Raw genomic sequence first — 22389 nt, forward strand, 5'->3', positions numbered from 1 at the left:
TTTCCCCCTTCCCCCCCCCCCCCCCACTTAGCTCCTGTGTGATAGCAATAAAGCTAACAAGCCCCTGTGGGATAGCATTTGGAGGGGACAGGTTCCCTTTATTGAACCTGTCACCTAAAATAAAGGAGTTTGAGCACAGCACTGTGCTGAAACTCATGTAACAGCTGAGATGGAAGGCTGCAAATGCGGCTCTCCCTTCTCAGCGTTTACACGGAGCGGAGAACGGATGTTCTCCCCTCTGCTTCCTGCTCTCCAACCTGATCTAATGTGCCATTGTCCTGGGTCCCTCAGAAGAGCAGGGGACCCCAAAGATTACGGCAGGGAAAGAGCGAGGTAGGAGTGACAGACTGCTTACAACTGATCTTGAGCGGCTATACAGCCTCTACATTTAGCCCTGCTGCCTGCTCGAAGCATGGCTAAATGTATAAAAGAAAAAAATTATAACACACACACACACACACACACACACACACACCTTGCTAAGCAAGAGGAATTCTATATCCTTGTACTCAGCTTCACATTACTGCTGCCCTTCCCAGTTGCACATACTTGACCTCCCATAAGTACAAAATCACCCCATGCACCGGGAGACATAGAAAGGCACAAAGTCATCAAGAACATGACACCGACTAGATAACAGACCAGGGAAATCAAGGCTGAGGAGTCTCCTCAGATACGTCAGCCTTAATTCACCACAAAAACATTACACAAAAAAAAAAATACAGTACAAATATACTGTATATCTATCATGTGACAAAAAGCCAAAACTGAGTAGGGAAGGGTTAAAACCCAATCAGGTTATTTTGCTGACTGAAATACTGCAAGTATTTCAGTCTAACATAACTTCAGACTCAAACCTGCGGCTGAAACATGAATTTCACTTAGTTCCTACTTTTAGAGTGCCAAGGGGGAAGGTCTGTCTGCTTTCATCAAATGATCCATTACCTTGCTGTATTAGGAAATAAGAAAAACCGCAGAGAAAAGCACAAACTAATCACAACATTAAGAAATGATTTTTGTATTATCATAAAATCCATTTCTTGGGCTTTATTGACACAGAAATTCAGATACAGTTAGCCATACAAAAGCAGTCCAAATAAAAGGGGAAGCAACAGAAAACCAACCACTTACGGGCCTCACAAGGAGGGATGGAGACCTCCTGCAGCCCAGGAAATGCCTAAAAGGTCCAATTGCTGAATCAAAATAGATGAGGTGGGTCCCCTACTAGATTGGGAAACCTGCCAACTTGATCAAAAAGCGAAGAGCATAGAGGATCATGCGATGCTCCAAAACAAGGATGAAGACGGCACTGTCAGAGGGGAAGGACTCCACATGGAAAGGAAAACCAAAACTGCAGCAGGAAAAATCTCATCAACTGGAGCCAATAAAAAAAATAAAAAATAAAAAAAGGTGGCATAATAACAAAGTCCCAAACAGGGAAAAAGAAGACACAACCTCATGTGGTCAACAGAACACTAGGGATAACCCCAGAAGGAACAAGTCTCTGTACCGGAGAACCCGTTACAAAAAACAAACACAATTGGTAGAAGAGAGCTAGTTTCCAAGACAATGTACTTTGGAAAGATACTTTAAGCAAAGCTAATACACTCACCATTATTCAGTGTACAGAAGAGGGGGAGGGGGTCAGGCAACTCTTCCTGCCACAGAAGTCCACCCCGACTACGGACAGATGCCTTTGGAGTGTACTAACATAATCTGACACTGGGTGACAGATAAGGGTCATTGCCAACACAGTAAAAAGAGAGCCAGCCAGTTTCAAATGAAAGTTGATTTGAGGAGTGATTTTAACTGCCTGCAAGTAGAATTTTTGAAGGTAAGCACAACTTCCACTTAACTAGTGGTGTTCCTGTTAAAGTGTTAAACTGGTTGATCCCGAGATAAAACTGGAGGATCATAGCTAGATTCTGTTGGGGGTGTTTAAAACCTCCCTGTGCCACCAAGTGGGAACGGGAATTAGGATGCTCTTGATGAGGACACATGGACCCAGATGTGGGTCATGACAGCTAAGAGTTCTGCTAATGTCAGGGCGGTGGAAGCAAATTATAAGTTGTTCTTGCGATGGTACCTGGTTCCTCTTCGTATATCTCATGCAGTTCCCCCTAGGTCCCCGGTATGTTTTTGGGGTTTTCAGGAAGAGGGCTCCTTTCTACATATTTGGTGGGAGTGTCCCAGGGTCCAGCGCTTCTGGTCTAGGGTGTGCCAGTTGCTTTATACAGTGACAGGGAAGTAATTCTGCAAAAACACAGCTGAAGCATTACTGGGTAAAAAACAAGCAGTCTGTACTCAACGTCAGTTTCAGCTGGTTACCTATATTCTCACTGAAGCTAGGAGGGTGATTGCACGGGCGTGATGCTCCCCTACAACTTCCTTTACGGAAGTCAAACTCAGAATCTCGCAAGTTGTTTTTTGAAACACTCTAAATTTGAAAAGATTTGGAAACCATGGATCGTTTCCTACATGCCTCCCTCTTGTTATTTGGAATCCTTGGTCCTTTGGTCTTCCCCTATACAGTATTTGTATCTTACATACTATAGATGGGCCTCCACCCCCACCCTCTGATACTCTTTTCTCTACTCACATTTTCTTTTTCGTTACACAAGTTTGGGGATTCACCCTCTGTGGTCAGCTATATTGGGGACCTCTCCACTTGGTTTACCTTTTTCTACACATGCCTCTGATGCTCATAGTATTTCACCGATAGCCCAGTTGGGCTTATAAGGCCTTGTTCACACCAAGCACGGAGCAGATCCGGACCAGAGCAGGTGCAGACCGGATAAAAACTGCGTCCAATGTATTCCTATGGTATTTTGACCTCCAGTTCACATTGCAGCGTGCGGATCCAGACCGGATCCAGACCGGATGAAAAAAACTGCGGCAAGCCCTATTTTACCTGCTCTGGATCTGGTCTGGAACGCATCAAAAACGCATGCAAGTGCCTGAAAGCCCATGTTAAACTTTAAAAAAAAAATGTTTTTTAACCAAAACCGGCCCTAAACGCATCAAAAACGCGTCTAAAACGCGGCACAACCCACTGCACTGCGTGTGCAGAAACCTGACCGGATCTGGTCTGCATTTGGTGTGAACAAGGCCTTAGGTTACATATTGTGATTCTGAGTCGGTATACTTTGACTAATCCTGTAACCATATTGGATTCTGTGTTTCCACATTATGATATTATATTGTATTTACAGTTTATTGTTGAAAATCAATAAAAATGATGGAACGGGGAAAAAAAAAAAAACCTGCGGAGGACATGAACACGGAGAACAGGGAACTTAGCCTCACCCAACAGAGTGGAGAAAGACAAAGATGAAGACCCAACAACTAGAGGGGAAAAAAAATCAGGTTCTATATTACAGGTGTTAAGCTCCCTCAGAGGTTACTGTGTAGTCCAGAACCAAGAACCAAGGGAATATGGGCTGGGCTCGCAGCAGCAGGACTGCCCCCTCTGTGTCTATGTGCAGACATGTTGTACCTCCAGAACAGTAATGCAACTAGGCCCAAAGTGTGAAAAAGGGCAGCTGGTGCTCATGAGGGTCATGCAGCTGGAGGTGACCAGGTCACTGTGTATAGGCAGAGGAAATGCAAATGGACCAGGGAATGAAGTTTTAAAGATTTTGTAATTATATATACCGATAGATATATATATATACACACATACATATATAAAAAATACCCACACACAGAAAATTGTTTTGCACACCCCCTGGTAAACCCAAAATTGGAAGGGAGACTATCAAGAGGGATGAACAGGGATGTCCAATAGCTAAGGCAAGCCAAAAGCTTACATTTTAAGTGGGGCCGTCTTCTACTTCTGCTGGCACGGAGTGCTTCACCCCACCCCACAACTTGACAGCTACTGTGGTTGCATTCTCAGCAGAGCCATACTGTTTGTTTACAAAAGGCTGGCCCCCCCCCCCCCCGGTAGGTGGCGCACAGGCAACCCACGTATTCAGCTGCAGCACCTCTAAGCGTCTTGCTTTGTGCTGCAACACAGCAGATCAACACAGGACATAGAGAGGAGCTGTAGTCTAGTCAGTGGAGCGCTACCACCTCTCACAGTTGCAGCATACACAGAAGCAGGCATCTACAAATAAAAAAAAAGCATGTTAACCCCCAATGTTTTGCTTTATATTTGTCCGGATCTTTCTCATAGTAGTAATTTACTCCATATGTTAATCTTGCCAGTTCCCCTTCTTCCTTGTTGTAAACTGACCACACAAAGCATGATTTGATTATGTCCTGATACTTAAAACCATAGAATTCAAAATGAGAGTAGTTTCTTTCTCACATACGTACAAAACAAACAAATAGCCATCGCAGTACCATACATTGAGGCACGAGTGAATGGAATTTGTCAAATGAATGGCAATGCACCTCTCACACTATTTACGCACAGTAGGTACGTTCTGCAGTACTGTACATTAAAGTGGTTCTAAAGCCTCCGTGTTTTTTTTTTGGCCTAGATCTACTGCTAGCAAGGGACTGCTCGTGCGGCCGCAAAGCATCGTGGGGCGGGTGCATGCGCAGTTTGGAGTCTCGGACGGGAGACGAGCAGAGGCGTAAGGTAAGTCTATGGACGCGTACACCCGCAGAAGTGCCTGCAAGCAGAGAGGAGTCAGCGCTGGATCGTAGAGCCGCCGCACCGCTGGAGGGACAGATGAAAGAAGATCGGATTAAGATACATAATTTAAGGTAAGTGCTGACATTAACATTGGAGGGAGGGAAAAAAAATAAATCCGTTCTCCTGCTCTGTGTAAACAGAACTGGGTGGTAAGAAATCCTAATCCTTTGACAGATAAAGAAACTACCTGTGTATTTTATTTGTATATATAGCCCTTTGCCTGAAGTAACTACTATAATAATAATATGAAAAAAAATAGTACTGAAAAGGTTAGAACTTCTATCAGATTATTTTTACTTGCCGCTTGTGTCTCACTACAGACATTACACTTCCTGCTAAGGTCGCCCAGAAGGGATCCTGCGTGGTCCCGAAACATTGGCTGTATGACACATTTTATTAAACTGTCACAAGTGCTTCACTTCTTGCACACATCGAGTGCTGGTGACTTCTCATCTTGTGAACCAGACACTCCTTCAAGAAAGTACAACCAGGTCCTTGACCTCTCTGCAGTGTAGATTGAAGAGTACATGTACAGAGTGTTTTCAAACAGTTGTGTCTGGATCACAGGATCGGCTGAACAAAATCTCAGATCAGATAACATATTTCACATGTCCTGTTGTATTTCAATTCAATTATTTTGGCAGTTTGCCTGGAGTTGTGTTTTAGCCAATTTACCATTCACTAAAACTCCTTAGCTGTCAGTACAAGTTTATTGGAAGAACTGGTTGTGATATACAGCTTCTCTACCAAACCAGCAATAGAATGAGGACGTGATGAAGCCTGGGAAAACTTCCATTCCTGCCAACTATTTCTCATTAAAGCATTACTATTACAAAAGAAACTATCAAGTACTCTTGATGACTAATTTAATTCATACATGCTATGTTATTGTTTATGAGCAGGACGCTAAAGAACCTGCAAAGGATTAGAAGAAATTATAGCTTTCCTGGCATGGAGTATCAAGTAATTATAGGAGGGATTGTTTTCTAGCCTCCTAAATGGCAGACACCCTTACAGATCATCTGCATCAGTAAATAGCACCAAACATTATAAACACAAGAAATAGAACCTGCCTTTTTTACCTATACTGTAACAAGTTGACATTCTCCAGCATCTATATTACAGCAACACGTACATAAAACATTTGTAGCCAATTCAGATAAAGACGCAACACAAGAAAAGGTGGCAGTAGTGGTTTCAAACAGGGAAAAATTCTATGCAAACATTCTTATGTGCAGAGAACTTTATCACCGTGGGCTGAATATGTATATTTTGCACATCTGAATGGAGCATAAAAAAGGAAGTTCCACTGCTAACTGAATCACTACCTGCAATAACTGACTCACAGCTCACTTTAAAGGCTATCCAAAACCACAAATGTAATATATTGCAGCTTACCAATCCTTAAATATGGTGGCAGGATTTGTCCTTTTTTTCACCTGGTGACCCGATCACTAGGTCTATAGGCTGGTTCACTTGACAGCCGCTGTGCTGCATTGGACAGAGGAGGCCAACACAAACAGCCTTTCAAGTACAGTTCACACCTTTGCTCCATTCACTCCATTCTAAAAAGGTGCCCATACACCTGCCGATTATCCCGCGATCGTACGATAATCGGCAGGTGTACGGTCGCACGACTTTCATCTTCCTGGCACGCAGGAAAACCCGGCGAAAAACGTAAGATTTCCGGCGGGTTGGTAGCGTGCGTGGAAGACAAAACCCGCACGGCCCGGTGTGCGCAAGCGCACACTGCCCGCTCAGCATTGCAATCATCGGCAAGCCCTCCCCTCAGCAGGGAGGGCTTGCGATGATCACAAGTACGATCTACCTGTTCAAGCTGGGCTGGTCGTACGAAATTTTTATAACCTTACAAACCATCGCACAACTAAAGTCGTGTGATGGTTGTAAGGTGTATGGCCAGCTTTACCCAGCCTTCACTCCCTTCTACGGGGAGCCACCCTTGTACAGCAACACTGTCCACTTGTAGGGAGGACTCAAGCGAACACTTTTAAAAGGCAGTTACAGCAAGTTTATTTTTTCCTTTTGGGATAAAGGTTTAACATAATTTATTAAAAGCTGAGCTTTAAGAGCCGGGCTCTTAAACATATTCCACCTACTGAAGCAAGTGTGATATTTATATATGCTCAGATGTAGAAGGAAAGATGGAACGCCAACCAATGTTTAAATTTATTTTTTTATAGCGTGGGGAAGAGAATAAATGTCACGTGTTTCTGTTGATGTCTGGCTGACCCGTCACTGAAAGAGGAAGCAGGGGGGAAAAAAAAATAAAAAAAAAATCAGAATGCAAACAAGACCCAACATAGGTTCTTACACTGCATATTTAAAAAAAACATTTTAGCTATAATTTAGGCACCTCTAAAGAGATTTCTGGACGACTTGGTGCAGACAGCTTGTTATACACATGGGGGGGTCATTTGTAAAGAAACCTTCAGGGAATATTCCTCCTGGCAGAAGACATGTCGCCTCCATGACATGACTGGCCAGTATTTACATTTCCAGCCACTGTGAAACCTAAGCTGGCCATACACTAGAACATTCAATAATCCCATCAGGGAACTGACGAATGTCGTTCAAAATTCAGTTTGATTTTAATATTGGATTTTGCAATCAATGGAGCTTCAACAAAAATCACATTTACGGTCAGAATTTCATGAAACCAATTCTCCATCCTGCTCCTTTTTTGTCACTATGGTCGTAAACAATCAATTTGACCGCACTAACTATTAGAAAATCAAATAAACTCTCTCAAATGTAAGATGAACCTTTTATTTCTACAATATCTGCAATTTCCAGAGGTCTGTTGTATTACAGATGTTACATCATAAGCTTTATGTTTGTCTTGAGTTTACCTTTAAGCCAAACAGCAAAATACACAGTTAAAATACCCTTATAAAATTGTCCAATAGCTCAGTAGGTTTTAAAGGAGAGCTATGGGGTTAAGTCTTTTCCCCATAGTTCTCCTTAGGGTAACGGGAGGACACAAACTAGCGTCCTCCCGTCACCCTAGGCTCAGTATACCGCGAGCCGTAGCTCGCGGTATACTGAGACGCCGCAGAATACCGCAAGCAGCTGCTCGCGGTATACTGGAGACGCCGCAGCTGAAGCGGATCCCGACAATTGAGCCGGGATCCGCCCAGCTGCGTGACTGAAGCTGGCTCTGCCTATCTAGAGGCAGAGCCAGCTGTACCCGCCCCCTCCCCCGTCCGTTCCGCCAGTCAGCGCTGGCGGATCGGAGCGGGGAGGGTGGAATCCAGCCCCTCCTGTCACGGCAGAGAGCCGTGACAGGATGGAGAGGTGAGCGAACGCCGGTATGTGTTCGCTCACCTCCCAATCTACTGAGCCGACCTGTGACAGTCCCATTGTCACAGGTCGGCTAGTACTATGATGTGAGTGAAAAGCACTCACCTCATAGTTCTCCTTTAAATTCTGTCAAGCCGCTTGTTAAATCCTCACCTCTACCAGACAGTATAGACAGAGGGGTGACCCTAACTTCTCTTGTAGACAAATATAGTGGTATCACAAGACAATGAAAAGCACTAATACATGGAGAAGTAACACTGGCCTCTTCTCATGTCAGCACAGAAGACTGAAACTGATCAGCTGCTAGTGGTGCTCCTTCCTCTCTCAAAAGCCCAGTTGGCTTGGGTGTATTAAGCACGTGCCCCAACACACGTTACATATCAAAATTAAGGGCCCGTTCACACCTGATGCGTTGGGGCTCCGCTGAAAAAAATGGCCATTGTAGCATCAGGTATGAACAGGCCCTTAATGTTGATATGTCTAACGTGTGTTGATGCACATATTTATCACACCCAAGCCAACTGGGCTTTTTGCCTTGTTCCTGATGGGCTCTGTTCACACCCACACGTGTGACATTTCAATAAAGTTCTAGGGGGAAAAAAATATTAAAGAGCAATGCCTACTGATTGAGCACATCAGCACCGTGCTTAGCACTCGCACACCAGCAGCATAGGCCGCAGCCCTAAGTCAGATCATTTAATTAAATAGGCGGTCAAATGCACCTCAATAAACCATTGAGGTGCATGGTATAAATGGTATATTTTACATCAGGAGTGGACAATTTAATATGGAATTCAGAAGCCAGTCTATGAGACTAAGGGATTTTTTTTAAGGCGCTAACTCCATTGACAACATCTAGGAAAAAGAAAGAAAAAATAATCTTCAAAGTTAAGCACCAAATTCAATTTTTAAGGAGCATTGGCGACCTGGCTCCTGGAGCTTGCCCCGTTTCATTTCTGTTCAGTCTTTTCTTTTAGTACTTTGCACTTTTCTTATCTACTATTCCACAATTCAAAATTCTTTATTATAGAATGTAGAAGTTTTTCTCTTTTCTGAGTGTAAGGCCCCGTTCACACCTGACCACTTTGTAGCGCGTCCTACGCTCAACGAACGCGCTACAAAACGGTCAAAAAAATAAATAGCATTGTAGTCAATGCCCTCGTTCCCACCTAGGCATATTTCCGCCCGTCCCTAACGCCCTACAAAACGGCCCACGCCTGAAAAGGTCCCGGGACTACTTTGGGCCGTTTTGTGGGGCGTTTTCCATTGGGATACAGCCAAGTAGCCTTTGGAATCGCACAACGGTCGCGCGACTTTTTTACCACGAATCGCGGTAAAAAAACGCGTGACGGTTGTGCAGACGCGCATATTACAATACGCCTAGGTGTGAATGGGGCCTAAGGCAGAAATGCCTTTGTTTTTAAACAGTCACAAGTAACAAGGATGTGTTCTGACAGTATGGCGACATGGCTTTATCTCAAACCCTTTGTATAAGGGCTCTGATCTGACTCAAAGATGTCAAAGCCTCTTCTACAGCACTATTCAGTTTGTCAATATGGCTGGTATCTGGCTGGACAAAGACACTCCTTTAAATATACAATCACAATGCAAAACCTGGCCAGCAAATATTCTCCTTTACAGCTTTCATGGTATGATGCCAAGCACATGAATCCATTTACCCCTTATGACATGCAAACATTTTCCTCCAACTAAAAGCAAAGTACAGTCATAAGACCAGTGGATGCCGCTGCTGGTAGATTCTTATAAAAAGCAAGTTAGCTGTTTCTTATCAGCTACAGCGGCTTCCACACTTTGGGGGTGATTTACTAACCTAAACAGACGCACGCACTAGGTGCGTGGGATTTTTACACAGCAAAACGTATTTCTCAACCAAAAAGTCTCTAAAAACATATTTCCACTAATGCCATATATGGAAAAATCATGCACATGATGCATATATAATGCTGCTTCACAGTTTAGACAAAAATGGTTAGCTCATGCATTTACATTCCTGCATTCATCAACGCAAGCAACACAACGTAGAGCTAATTTACACAACATCACCTTGCAATTCATGCAGGGCTTTGCACAACACACCTGCTGGGTGTGTACACACTACATAGGTGTCTAGATTCCACCAATAGATCATGCTGGGAGGGAACACACTACAGAGGTGTATACCTGTTCGTGGCGTGTTTATAAGGTTAGTAAATCAACCCCTTTAAGTCACTGATCTAGAAGAGGTTGCAGGTCAGGTCTGACTTCAATAGCAATATGCTTGGTCAGTGAAAACGTATTAAAGCCAGACAAGTGACAACTTCACAAGTAATTGATAGACGATGTTGACAATTGCCATGGTTACTTTTTCCATAACGTCCCTCATATCGCTGCCAATCTCTAACAGCCACTTACGGTCAACATGCATTCACCCCAGCAATGGCTTCACATTATTGCTATGGAATGGCTTCTTTAGGATGCAGACACACATGGCGTTCTTGCATTCCTGCAGCAAGAACCTATGGATTTTTGTTACTGTACCCATTGAAGTAAATGACAGCCAGTACATCTGTATATGGGAGTCTGTATGGAATTGTACATAATATGATAACATGTGGTTTGGAATAGATGATTGTCGTTGGACTCATCTATCCTTTATCCAGCAACAATCATCTATTCCAAATGCATTTAATCATACCGTGTACATTTACATCTGGACTGCCACTGACAGATGTGACTGCTGTCACCCCATCAACTACTTCAATGGGTACAGTGGCTGCATCTGAATAGGAATGGCACATCTGGGATCTCTGCTGCAAGAATCCATAGGTTCTTGCTACAGAAGTCCCAGTACATGGCATGAGTACCTATGTGAACGGGACCTTATAGTGAAAAAGGTGGACCATGTCTGCGCAACCACTTGTAGTCTCAACTAGGGGTGCATGTGACTGAGTGACATGGCAGGAGCACAAATGGGACACAATTGTCTACCGATAAGAGTAAGTGCCAAACACCTTCATGGCATCACAGTTGTGACCCCCTGAAAAGGAAGTGCCGTAACAAAGACCTTCATGGCATCACAAGGTATACTTTTAATTTTAAAAAAATTAAACACATTTAGTAATATATTAAATTGTTAATGCTCAACTCCAGGATAGGCAAATACTGTCTAAAGACAAGAGGCATGTGCATTCTTACTTAGCATGTTTTGTGTATTTCTTCCAGATCTGTGCAGTAATCCTGTGTGACCTCCATGCAGGAGCTTCCTGTGAAAAAAGACCAGTCACAGGTAGGTGAACTGGTCTTGTATCCTTCCCCCTCCTATAGCTTTGGCCAGGCAACCTGTAGTGGGTGGAGCTGATGGGCCCCTCCCACAGCTCTGCTCTCTGCAAAGTGATGTCGCTATTTTTACAAGGCAATATCTTAGTTTGTAAAAGCATTTGATGCACAAAGCGTGTATTTTTATCCTTTGTGGCTACTGAGGAATATATCTGAAATAAAGTTTGTGTGAGCAGTTGAGCTTTAAAGCTTCTATGCAATTAGATTGCAATATCTTACGGGTAGGAACCTCCTAACCATCTGGTTTTAAAAATTGTATTGCAATTGTAATGTCTTCCTTAAAAATTGTAAACTGTTGGTGCTATATAAATCCTGTGTGATAAAAGATTTACAGTGATCAGGGTTAGATCTGGCTCCTACTGAAATCTTTTTGAACGACCCAATGTGACATTCTGATGTCAGTAATGGTATGAGTGGCAAAACCTATAAACTGGCTTCCTCTGCATCTTTAATGGGTCCCAACAAGGAAACGCACTTGACTGGAAATACTGAGAATTTGGGACCGTGCCCACAACAACTTGGCATAATGAGATCAATCTAGGACAAAATAGCCGATTTTAAAACAATTCTACAATTCAGCTATGTTGTCCTAGAGCAGTGGTGGCAAACCTTGGTACTCCAGCTGTTCCAAAACTACAAATCCCAGCACGCATCTGCCTCTGGGAGTTATGTCAGTGGCTGTCAGAGCCTTGCAATGCCTCATGGGACTTGTAGTTCCAAAACAGCTGGAGTGCCAAGGTTCGCCACCACTGTCCTAGAGTGTTCACTTCTCCAAACCGTTCAGTGAATAGCCCTGTTAGAATGAGATGAAGTGAGTCCAGGATGCTGTGTCTGTGAGGTGAAAACACACACTGTCATGAGCAGACTTCCAGTAATAAAGTACACAGATCCCGGTGTACACACGGGACGGCAGATCCCGGTGTACACACGGGACGGCAGATCCCGGTGTACACACGGGACGGCAGATCCCGGTGAACACACGGGACGGCAGATCCCGGTGAACACACGGGACGGCAGATCTCGGTGAACACACGGGATGGCAGATCTCGGTGAACACACGGGATGGCAGATCTCGGTGAACACACGGGATGGCAGATCTCGGTGAACACACGGGATGGCAGATCTCGGTGAACACACAGGATGGCAGATCTCGGTGAACACACAGGATGGCAGATCTCGGTGAACACACAGGATGGCAGATCTCGGTGAACACACAGGATGGCAGATCTCGGTGAACACACAGGATGGCAGGTCCCGCACACAGCCCATACTCACTCCATACAGCGGAGTCCAGCGGTTGTCCTCGTCTATGCTCTTGAACTCGTTCTCCATGTCGCCAGTGCCCAGGTGATCTGTAAGGAACTCCTCGCCGCTGTATCTGTAAGGAACTCTCACAGCTCCCCGCTCGGCCTCATCGCTTCCCAGGCAAACCACAGCGCTATTTACGAGAAGAGAAGAGGAAACGAGCTCCGGCCCTGATCTGCGACACCGACCGTGGCACCGGCCTTATAAGCCACACCCTTTTCCGGTTAGTGATACGCCCACGTCTGCGCATTATTCGCTCAACCTGCCTTTGGCAACCGGCAAAGTAGCCGGGCGGCCAATGAGAAGCGAGCTGTGACAGATAGTCCCAGCCCTTTGTTCTCGCTCCTCCCATTCGGAGATCCCCTGTAGAACGCTAACCTGACGGCAGCAGTACAGGGCGGCCATCGTTAATGTGGGCATGAGGAAGGTCGCTTGTTTGAATGATGCTGAATTAGGAAAATCTGAAAGCAGATGAGCGAAGAAAGACTCGCTCTTAGTGTAGACACGAACGCTAGATTTGTGTGGCATCTATTTACCACCCACCTCTCTACTAGTACACACTGCTTAAAGTGACATTAAAGTCAAAAAAAATTTCCCTCCCCCCAATGTTAATGTTAGCACTTACCTTAAATTAAGTTTCTTAATCCGATCTTCCTCTTCTTTCCTGATGTTTTCACCTGTCCTTCCAGCGGTGCGGCGGCTCTCCGATCCAGCGCTGACTCCTCTCTGCTTGCAGGCACTTCCGATCCTGCGGTGTCTGCATGCGGGGTGCACGCGTCCATGCGGGTGCACGCGTCCATAGACTTACCTTGCGTCTCTGCTCGTCTACCACCCGAGAATCCAAACTGCGCATGCGCCCGCCCCAAGATGCTTTGCGGCAAAGTAAATAGATACTATACATGTCAAGCTGAACAATTGTGTGCGTCCACAAAACTGCGAGAAACTAAGGCACGCCAAATTGTTCATAGGTGACGCTTTAAAGGCCCGTACAGACCATGAGCTTAGAATTAACCATGACTATTGGCCCTAGAATTGTTGCTCTGACTTTGGCGTACACGGCAATACCTAACGTGTGTTTGGAGAATGTGGCTTGTCAGAGGCCTTTTATGTAAAAGTATAAGAACATCAAAACAACCATAAGTGTTTTGTCTTTGTGCTTAGTCCCTATAACCATACACAGCACAGCAACAATACATTCCCCCTTTACCAAGCAGCATATGTTCACCTTTTCTTTTGTTTCCTCAGCCACTCTGTTCAGCCACCAGGGAATACAGTAAACTCCCAGTTATCCGGCACCCACGGGAATCGGTAGGTGCCAGATAACTGTATTTTATGGTTGCTTGAGAGTTAATACTAACACTCAAGCAACCATTCCCCCTGCAGCCCCGTTCACCTGCCGACTAGTTTCCGCAGCCAGTAGGTGAATGTAAGCAGCCGGAAGCAATAGCCAGATTGTTATTGGCTATTTCAAATTGCAATAGCCAATAGCAGGCTGGCTATTGAAGCCCCGCACAATAGCCAGCCTGGACATATAGCCAAGACATATGCCCTCAATTTGTTTTTGCCTGTTGCTTGAGAATGCCGAATAATGCAGGTTCTACTCCAGAAGATAAAGAATTGCCATCCACTTTCCCTCATCCAAGTTCCTTAAATATCTATATTTGTAGACTGGCACCAAGAAGATATGGTTTTGCTGTTGCCGTTGAAGTTTTTGCAGCTCAGGTATTTTTATTACAAAACATATGTATTCAGTGCCTGTGTCAACGCGCTTCGGGCTTGTATTGATGGCATCAGTTTGACATTAAAGGAGAACTATGGGGTTAGGGCTGTTTCCCATAGTTCTCCTTAGGGTAACAGGAGGACACAAACTAGCGTCCTCCCGTCACCCTAAGCTCAGTATACCCTAAGCAGCAGTATACCTCGAGCTACAGCTCGCGGTATACTGAGATGCCACAGCTGAAGCAGATCCCGACAATTATGTCGGGAACCGCCCAGCAGCGTGAGTGACAGCTGGCTCTGCCTATTTAGAGGCAGAGCCAGCTTTACCCCCCCCCCCCCCCAAGAGCCGTGACAGCATCGAGAAGTGAGCGAACTTCTCGCAAACTTCCCGATCTACTGAGCCGACCTGTGACAGTCTCATTCTCACAGGTCGGCTAGAACTATGAGGTGAGTGAAAAGCACTCACCTCATAGTTCTCCTTTAATTTAGGGTGCATCTGCGATCATTCATAATTAATTGGCAGGTGTATTTAACCTCCAGTTGATCTTCTCTTGACCTGAATTTAGGGTTGCCACCTTTTCTTCAAGCGAAACCCAAACACTCTAGCAACGCACTGACATTTTTTTGGGAGAATGAGTCCTGGCTTATTCATATGAAAATATTACAGTTCAGTGGGTGGCCAGTAGCCCCCTATGTTAATTTTGGTTGCCCCTGTCTGCCTGTCATCTTGTGTCCGGGTTTCTGCTCCCAGAAAAAAAAAATCTATGGGTCAGGCCATCTTATTTTTTACATCCATCCCCATTTTATTAACACAGCTACGTCATGAATGTATTATGAATAAAAAAAGGTAAGCCCCGCGATTTCAAGAATAAGAAAATCGTCTCTACGATGAAGTATTTGTCCTTCGGGAAATCGATTTCTACAAATAAAATTTCAGTATTGTTATTATTATTTGTTTGTTTACTTTGTAACAACGCCGACAGCCCTAATCCCATTCTAACTCCAGTACTTTGAGCACGTGATGCGACCTTAATGTCACGTGATGAGACAAGCCTATCACGTGACGTGCTGGAGCTTTGCTAGTTGGACTACGCAAAAAGGCGCCTAGGTGATGCGCACGCGCAGTAGGTGGGTTTCGCATAGACGGTGACGGGACCTTTGCTTGGAATTTGGTGTACGTATGACGTCAGCGGCCGAGCATTGGTAGTCGGTGGAAGTGTCAGTTCCAGGTTGCCGGTATGTTTGTAGCGCGGAGCATCGCTGCCGATCACAAGGATCTCATCCACGATGTCTCGTTTGATTTTCATGGCAGAAGAATGGCGACCTGCTCCAGTGATCAGAGCGTGAAAGTGAGTGGGGCAGCAGCGAGCACATGGGGCGAGTGGGGCTGCTGTGTGTTGAGGGGGCAGAATATGGTGTTACTCTCCGGTCACTCCGGCATTGACGTCAGGATGGGATTTGTATGTAAGGGAACCAGGTGAAGCAGGCACGTGATCTGCACGTGATACAGAACCTGCTGTCAATCAATCAATCATGCTATGCTACCAATTATGGAAGATCAAATGTTTACAAACAAGGCAAAAGTTTACTTTAAAGGTTTGAAAACTGGCCTTGATGAGCAAAGTGAAGAACTTTTTATTTAAAGTGTCACTAAAACCAATAGTAAGAAACATCATGTTCAATTCACTTATTTGTTCTCATTTCTGTCCCTTCCAATGGAAGCATTGGACTTCACATCAAGAAAAATAAATGTATAGATTGTTTACCTTTGTGACCGTGGAACATGGTCACATTCCCAACCACCCCTCCCCACCTGAATTGTGGTGTTCTTCTTCTCCCGGCAGGCTCCATGATACATTTGAAGTTGGGTAATTCGTTTACAAGGTCTGTGAATGGAAAGACTACATCAAGGGACTCATATATCTCAATGGAGCACAAGTGCAGTAAAGCCACCACAATTGGTCGATTGAATACTTCCTTCAGCCCCATAACTGCCCCATAACCCACAGCCCCATGCCTCCGTACAGACCTGGGGCTGGAGGAAGAGTCTATAGGAGCATGTGCATTGTACTTGTAATCCATGGAATGCTTAGCAGACTGCAAAGCAAAACATTGATTCTAAAAAATGTACATCTAGCCGGGCATGTTCACACCAACTCCAGTGCATTCCAGCACGGTTAGTTGCTGGAACACACTGGATTGTGTACTGTCCGGCTCCCTGCGTTCTGGAATGGGAGGGGTCAATGGCACCTCAGCCAGACACCCCCCTCCCAGAAGCAAAGCATTGTGGGAAAATAGTTTTTCCACTCCCTATACTGAAGTTTCCTCTGTACAAAACAGTCTGGCAGCCATTTAAAGAAAAACGTAGAGCCTGAGAGGACTACTAAAAAAAAAAAAAGTTTTTTTGTGTTTATATCCAGGATCTGCATATGCCGGCATCATCTACTCATCTGCACACGGTGTACATTGCTGGCATATTTTTTTTATTATTATAATGCCCTGCGAAGGTGGAAATGTCCTTTTAACCCTATATTCACACACACACGTGTCCATTTGCATTCCGAAAAGACAAATCAAAATCTCCAATTTCTTTATTTAAGGTCTGGGACAAAAGTGAAAATGGGGATTGGCATTGCACTGCAAGTTGGAAGGTGAGTATGCTTTTCTAATCTGCTTCCATTTCATTTTCCCTTGCACCCCCCCCCCCCAAAAAATTTTTCCCCCCCCCCCCCCCCCCCCCCCCCTTTTCAACGAATGAATGCCATTCCTATATAAAACCTTTCTGTTTTCTTTACCTACCTATATCATTTTAGAGCTTTTGATGCCACTACTGGGTCTCTGTCCTTCATGTGATGGAGACAGGTCATGGCTGGTGGGAGGGCCAGCAGGCTGCTGTACATAGCTTTCTGAGATCCTCATAACGCCCTACCCCAGTATCTCTTCCCTGGTGCGAGCGGTGGGCTGGTTCTTGGGTGAAGATGTGCAAAATGCCTTGATGGGTGGATGTTAGTCTGGTGGAGTGGGTGTTCCTAGACAGGCTGGGTTTGCATGCAGAATGCCCCAGGTAATGCCCATGTGCAATGCTGTGTGTCCATGATTTGAAAGAACCTATATTTTAAAAAAATGAAAGTGGCAGTTCTGGGACAGTAAGGCAGGAAGAGGAATGGATTAGATGATGCTGGGTGTCCTTTAGCCAGGAAATAAGGCGGGCCCTATTTGACTTGGTGCAATATCTAATGCATATCGGCTCAATGCATGCAGTAAAATCAGAGCAAGCAATTTACAGAAAAAGAACCTGTAGAACTGTGCAAGATTGAAGGTAAGGTTGGAGCTTCCATAATTGTTTAGAGGGTAATCTCTGTTGTAGGATAGCAATGTCTTAAGTTTATATGATGCCTAAGTAAGGTTTATTTTGTAGCATTATCCAGTGCGGGTAAAACATTTCCACATAGGAAAACATTTGAATGCATGTGTTTTCATATGACTAAGCCTTAGGTTCACACCAGGGCGTTTGGAGATCAGCACGGTTTCCACACGGATTTTAAAAGGGCGGTTTTGGGTGTTTTTAATTGTGTTTTCAACGCTGAAACACAATTAAAAACGCCCCAAACCGCACTGAACTGCGCAGTTCCATTGATAGCAGTATGGAAACCGCGCTGATTAGCGCGGCAAAAAAGAGTCTGGGAGCAATTTGGGCGGGAGGAAGTTCGGATCGCGAGGAGCCGCATCAACGGTCCCTATAGCAATGTATGAGATCGTTCAAGTCGGCGGATCGGCGCGACCGAACCGCCCTGGTGTGAACGGGGCTTTAATGATGCAGTAAACTGTAGTAACAGCTTCATTAAGCAAAACATGAGTTTTGATTGGTTTTGCTGTTGTACATTAGGCTAAATTGGTTTTGATTGGTTTTGCTGTTGTACAACAGCAAAACCAATCAAAACTTATATTTTGTTTAATGAAGCGGTTAGTACAGTTTACTGCATCCTTAAGGCCCCGTTCACACCAGGGCGGTTCGGCCGCGTGGATCTGCCGACATGTTTCCCTTATGGAATAATCCTAATTGCAATAAATGGTAAGTAACATTCTGATATTGTTCTATGTATTTCTCCTCAGACACACAGCGGCTCTGTATGGCGTGTCACTTGGGCTCATCCAGAGTTTGGGCAGGTTTTGGCTTCCTGCTCTTTTGATAGAACAGCTGCTGTATGGGAGGAAATAGTAGGCGAATCAAACGACAAACCTCGTGGGCAGAGTCACTGGGTAAGATCTGCCAATGGCTTACAATCCCTTTTAAACTAATGCTTTTACCTTTCACGGTCCTATTTATATCATGTATATTTACCAGAATCAGCAGCTGATTTTTATTTTTTTTTAATGTATACAAAGTTAGACGTTGAAAGTGGCTTTAACCTGTACCTCTTGTGAGTGGAAAGCTTGATGCACACTTGCCGGTCTGATTGTTCAATTGTTTTTATATTTACTAGCTACTGTGTAGGACAGCTGTTCTCAACCACGGTTCAGTGAAACTCTAGGGTTCCTCCTGAGGTTGCTAGGGGTTCATTGAGCAATGGTGAATTAATCTCCCACTTACCCAGACCACCAATGGAAGTGGTCTCTTCTACGCTGACACCTATTGTTAGGGGACAAAACGATATTTGTCTGTCTTTTCCGTTATTATCATCCATTTAATTTTATATTATTTAAAATAGCTTCATTGTATTTCATTATTATTACTGAAGAACATTTTGTTGTTTTGCCAGTGGGGTGTAGGGGGAAAAAAATAAATAAAATCTGCTCTGCGTGTCTAACATGCTAGTTAGTAAAGTATATCACCAGCACACCAAAGTTAAAATCTTCAACGAGTGGTCAATTTATTGATGTACACACATCTCGTCACAAAGCAAAGTTTTGGGGACATCAATAAAATGACCACTCGTTGAAGATTTTACTTTGGTGTGCGGGTGATATACTTTACTATTTGGATTTAAAGTGGCGCCATCCACTGTCACTGCAGCACCCACTTTAAAAAGGGACATACCATTTAAGGAGTGCGGTGGAAACCTCTTTAAAACATGCTAGTTAGGTCACTTTATTTCTCCTTAGATTTAAACCTTTTTGCATCTTATACTTGCAAAGATTTTTATTAGTTGAAGAAAAAATGACAGCATTGAACACATGAAACACAAAGTATAGATAAACATTACCGACTGCATACAAATAATGTGCAATAGAATAATAAAACAAATGTTAGATACATAGAACTGCTATATCAAGAAATATTGAGACCCAAAAGGCAGAGACAGTTGAAGATTAACCAAAATTGTTAGCAAAAAAGGGGTCCCCTACAGTAGCTAGGCTGATTGAAAAACATTGAATGTGGTGCAGCAAGAAGTAGGGTTGATTTGAGCAGACAGAGGCACTTTAGAAATAAATCAACTGGACAATGAGCAAAATGAGAAATGATCACGACTGAAGATGATTTGGTTAACCACAGTCTGGTCAATATAACGCATCCATGGATCTCATAGGAGCTAGTTATGCAACTTCTAAATCATGTTTATGTACCATGAGCTGTAGATATAATTTTTTTATCAAGGTTTCCCCGAGACCTGGAAACTGTTTTAAGGGTTTTTGTGCAGTAAAAAGGTTGAGAAACACATGTAGGGGAAGGGGCTACCTGAACACCCTTTTCAATTTCAGCTCCTCATACAATCAGATGGGCCCTCACACTACATTGTTGTTGGAAAATCTAGAGTAGTTTGTCATGCATGGGGCCAGCTTTAAACTGATGCATTTTCGGGTGGTTTCATCTTCAAACAGGTTATAGTATCATATGGTAGTTGTGTGCTTTTGGCTTTAAATTTCTGTTCAATCTGAAATTTATATTACAGCACAATAAAATACTTCTTTGATCCATTCCAAACAAACAGATAACAAACTGCTGGAAGAAGTTAGTCCCATGCATATGTTTAGCTAAACTCTGTCCATCCCATGTTCATGTTAGGCAGCCCATAATAGAAAGCTAATTTATAGGGATCCCTGATAACTTTTCAGTCTTGATCTTCCTACACTGTACATTGAAAACAAGCTGAATTTAAACAAATTAGTGCTTACACCATTATAAAGGAAGAAAAAAAGGTAACTTTTGTAGTCACTGATCCCATAAAGTGTTTCCATATAAAACTATCACGCAGGAAGTGCCTTACACTAAATATCATGTAATTCACTAAAAAAAGATATTTGTAGGAATTCCCTTCCCCAACAAGTAGAAAGATTGACAGATCTGTTATTAAAAAGCACTAGATGACCCTCCTCATCTGAGCCATGATACCGGTAACAAAATAACTATAGAAGGCAATATAGTAATTAAAGTGACATTAAACCCTCAGATTTTTTAACATAAAACAATACTGTAATGTGTGCCTTACTGTAATCCATGGTTGTTTCCCTTCTCTTTGCTGCTCTTCCTTTTAAATCCGTATCTCTTCTCATGCTGGGCAGAACTTCTGTTTTGCAGCAGACTGCCTTGTCTCTGAAATGGATACATGGTGTCTATGTGCAGGTTCACAACCTGAGCCAGCACTACAGGAAGAGGCACTCAGCTGCAAAAGGAAGTTCTCTCCAAGCATGAGAAGAGATAAGGATTTTAAAAGAAGAGCAGCAAATAGAAGGGAAACTACCATGGATTACAGTAAGGCGCACATTACAGTATTGGTTTATGTTAAAGAAATCTGAGGGTTTAATGTCACTTTAAGTAATAGAATCCTATTGAAAACAAAGTGGCAAGTGCATCAAGTGGTTGCCTGATTCTATGCAGTGCTTCTAATGGCTCCCATAGTCATGGACTTTCTATTCATCTATATTTAATTAAAATGGGAGTGTAAAGTCCCAGTACTAGAAGAGTAATGAGCCTGTCCAGTTAATCCAGCATTACACAGCGCTAATATTATTATGCCAAACATACTTCTCGGCTTAGTGGTTGTATGTTGTGCAATACTGTAAGGAGTGCCGATCAGCCTTTGCTTGGATGTTATTCCTGCAAATGTACAATTCCATTGATATCATTAGGTGATTGGTATATTCAAAGAGAAAAAAGCAATAGCGGCTCTCTAGTGGTAAGATATGATAGTCATGGCGTCGCACAGCACTTTGCATGCTTGTGTGCAAGCTGGTATCCTGAATATTCATTCTTGTTGTATTCCTCCTATGGTTGTCCTCCCAAAGGCAGCCACTTCATGGAACCAGGTTTGGCATTCATCATAGACATATCGAAGCTTCTCATCCAGTCCGTCTATGCCAGGATAGAGGGTTGTAGTGAGTGCATCAACCAGTTTTGTTATAATGTTAAGGGTTAGTTCACATCAGAAACTGCATCACAACTGCGTGCCTCTGCGCAGTTGCACTGCGATGCGTTTTTTAAACTGCACTAAAAAATGCTAATGAGGCATGTAGGTCACTTCCTTTTCCTGCCAGAGCATTTCCTATGTTTGTTTTGTTCGTTTGGGAGCTCAGTCATGCTTTCTTTGTTGGCTGGCATGGTGCTAGTTTTGACTTTAGCCATTCTTTTTTTTTGTTATGTGTTGCGGTGCGCTTGATGCGTTTGCACCGCGTTTAATGCAGTTAAAGTAGGACAAGCAGTACTTTTTCTGACTGCAGTTGAATCGACTGCAATGGTGTGAATTAGGCACAAGAAAGCCCATAGGAAAGCATTGGGATGTATTTTAACTGCGCAGTTGAAATAAACGGACTGCATCACAACTGCATATGGTGTGAACAGGCCCTAAAACTTCGTCAGGATGAAGGAAAAGCAGTGACTTGTTATCTTTTCTCATTTCTCAATTTAATTATTTATTATTATTCATTAAAACAAAGAAAGATAATTACATTCTCTTTCATGTAACATTACAAAGACCGATATATGAGCGTGGACGGTGGTCGATAACGGAGGTTTCCCCAAAAAAAAGGAATTGTAATATACGTTAAGATGGGGAATTAATAGAGTTTGGAACATTTTATAATATTTAAGGCTATATCCGTCAGGGCCTGGACTTTTACCCACCGCC

At 43.6% G+C, this 22389-nt stretch overlaps 2 protein-coding genes across 3 annotated transcripts in view; one reads left to right on the top strand and one right to left on the bottom strand.

The window, feature by feature from the left end:
• The window catches only part of PTPN2 (protein tyrosine phosphatase, non-receptor type 2), a 47931-nt gene extending 35261 nt beyond the window's left edge, over nucleotides 1-12670 (bottom strand). Inside the window, exon 1 of the mRNA XM_018556830.1 lies at nucleotides 12578-12670. Coding sequence (XP_018412332.1) covers nucleotides 12578-12634 — 57 coding nt within the window. The 5' untranslated portion in view covers nucleotides 12635-12670. The remainder of the gene's footprint in view (nucleotides 1-12577) is intronic.
• A 2812-nt stretch (nucleotides 12671-15482) lies between these two features.
• The window catches only part of SEH1L (SEH1 like nucleoporin), a 35395-nt gene continuing 28488 nt past the window's right edge, over nucleotides 15483-22389 (top strand). For both annotated transcript variants that reach the window (XM_018556832.1, XM_018556833.1), the window contains exons 1-3: nucleotides 15483-15675; nucleotides 16927-16977; nucleotides 18440-18586. In XM_018556832.1, coding sequence (XP_018412334.1) covers nucleotides 15565-15675; nucleotides 16927-16977; nucleotides 18440-18586 — 309 coding nt within the window. In that variant the 5' untranslated portion in view covers nucleotides 15483-15564. The remainder of the gene's footprint in view (nucleotides 15676-16926; nucleotides 16978-18439; nucleotides 18587-22389) is intronic.

This window comes from Nanorana parkeri, unplaced genomic scaffold (assembly GCF_000935625.1).
Source record: "Nanorana parkeri isolate BGI_ZX_2015 unplaced genomic scaffold, ASM93562v1 scaffold255, whole genome shotgun sequence".
In the NCBI taxonomy this organism is placed as follows: Eukaryota; Metazoa; Chordata; class Amphibia; order Anura; family Dicroglossidae; genus Nanorana; species Nanorana parkeri.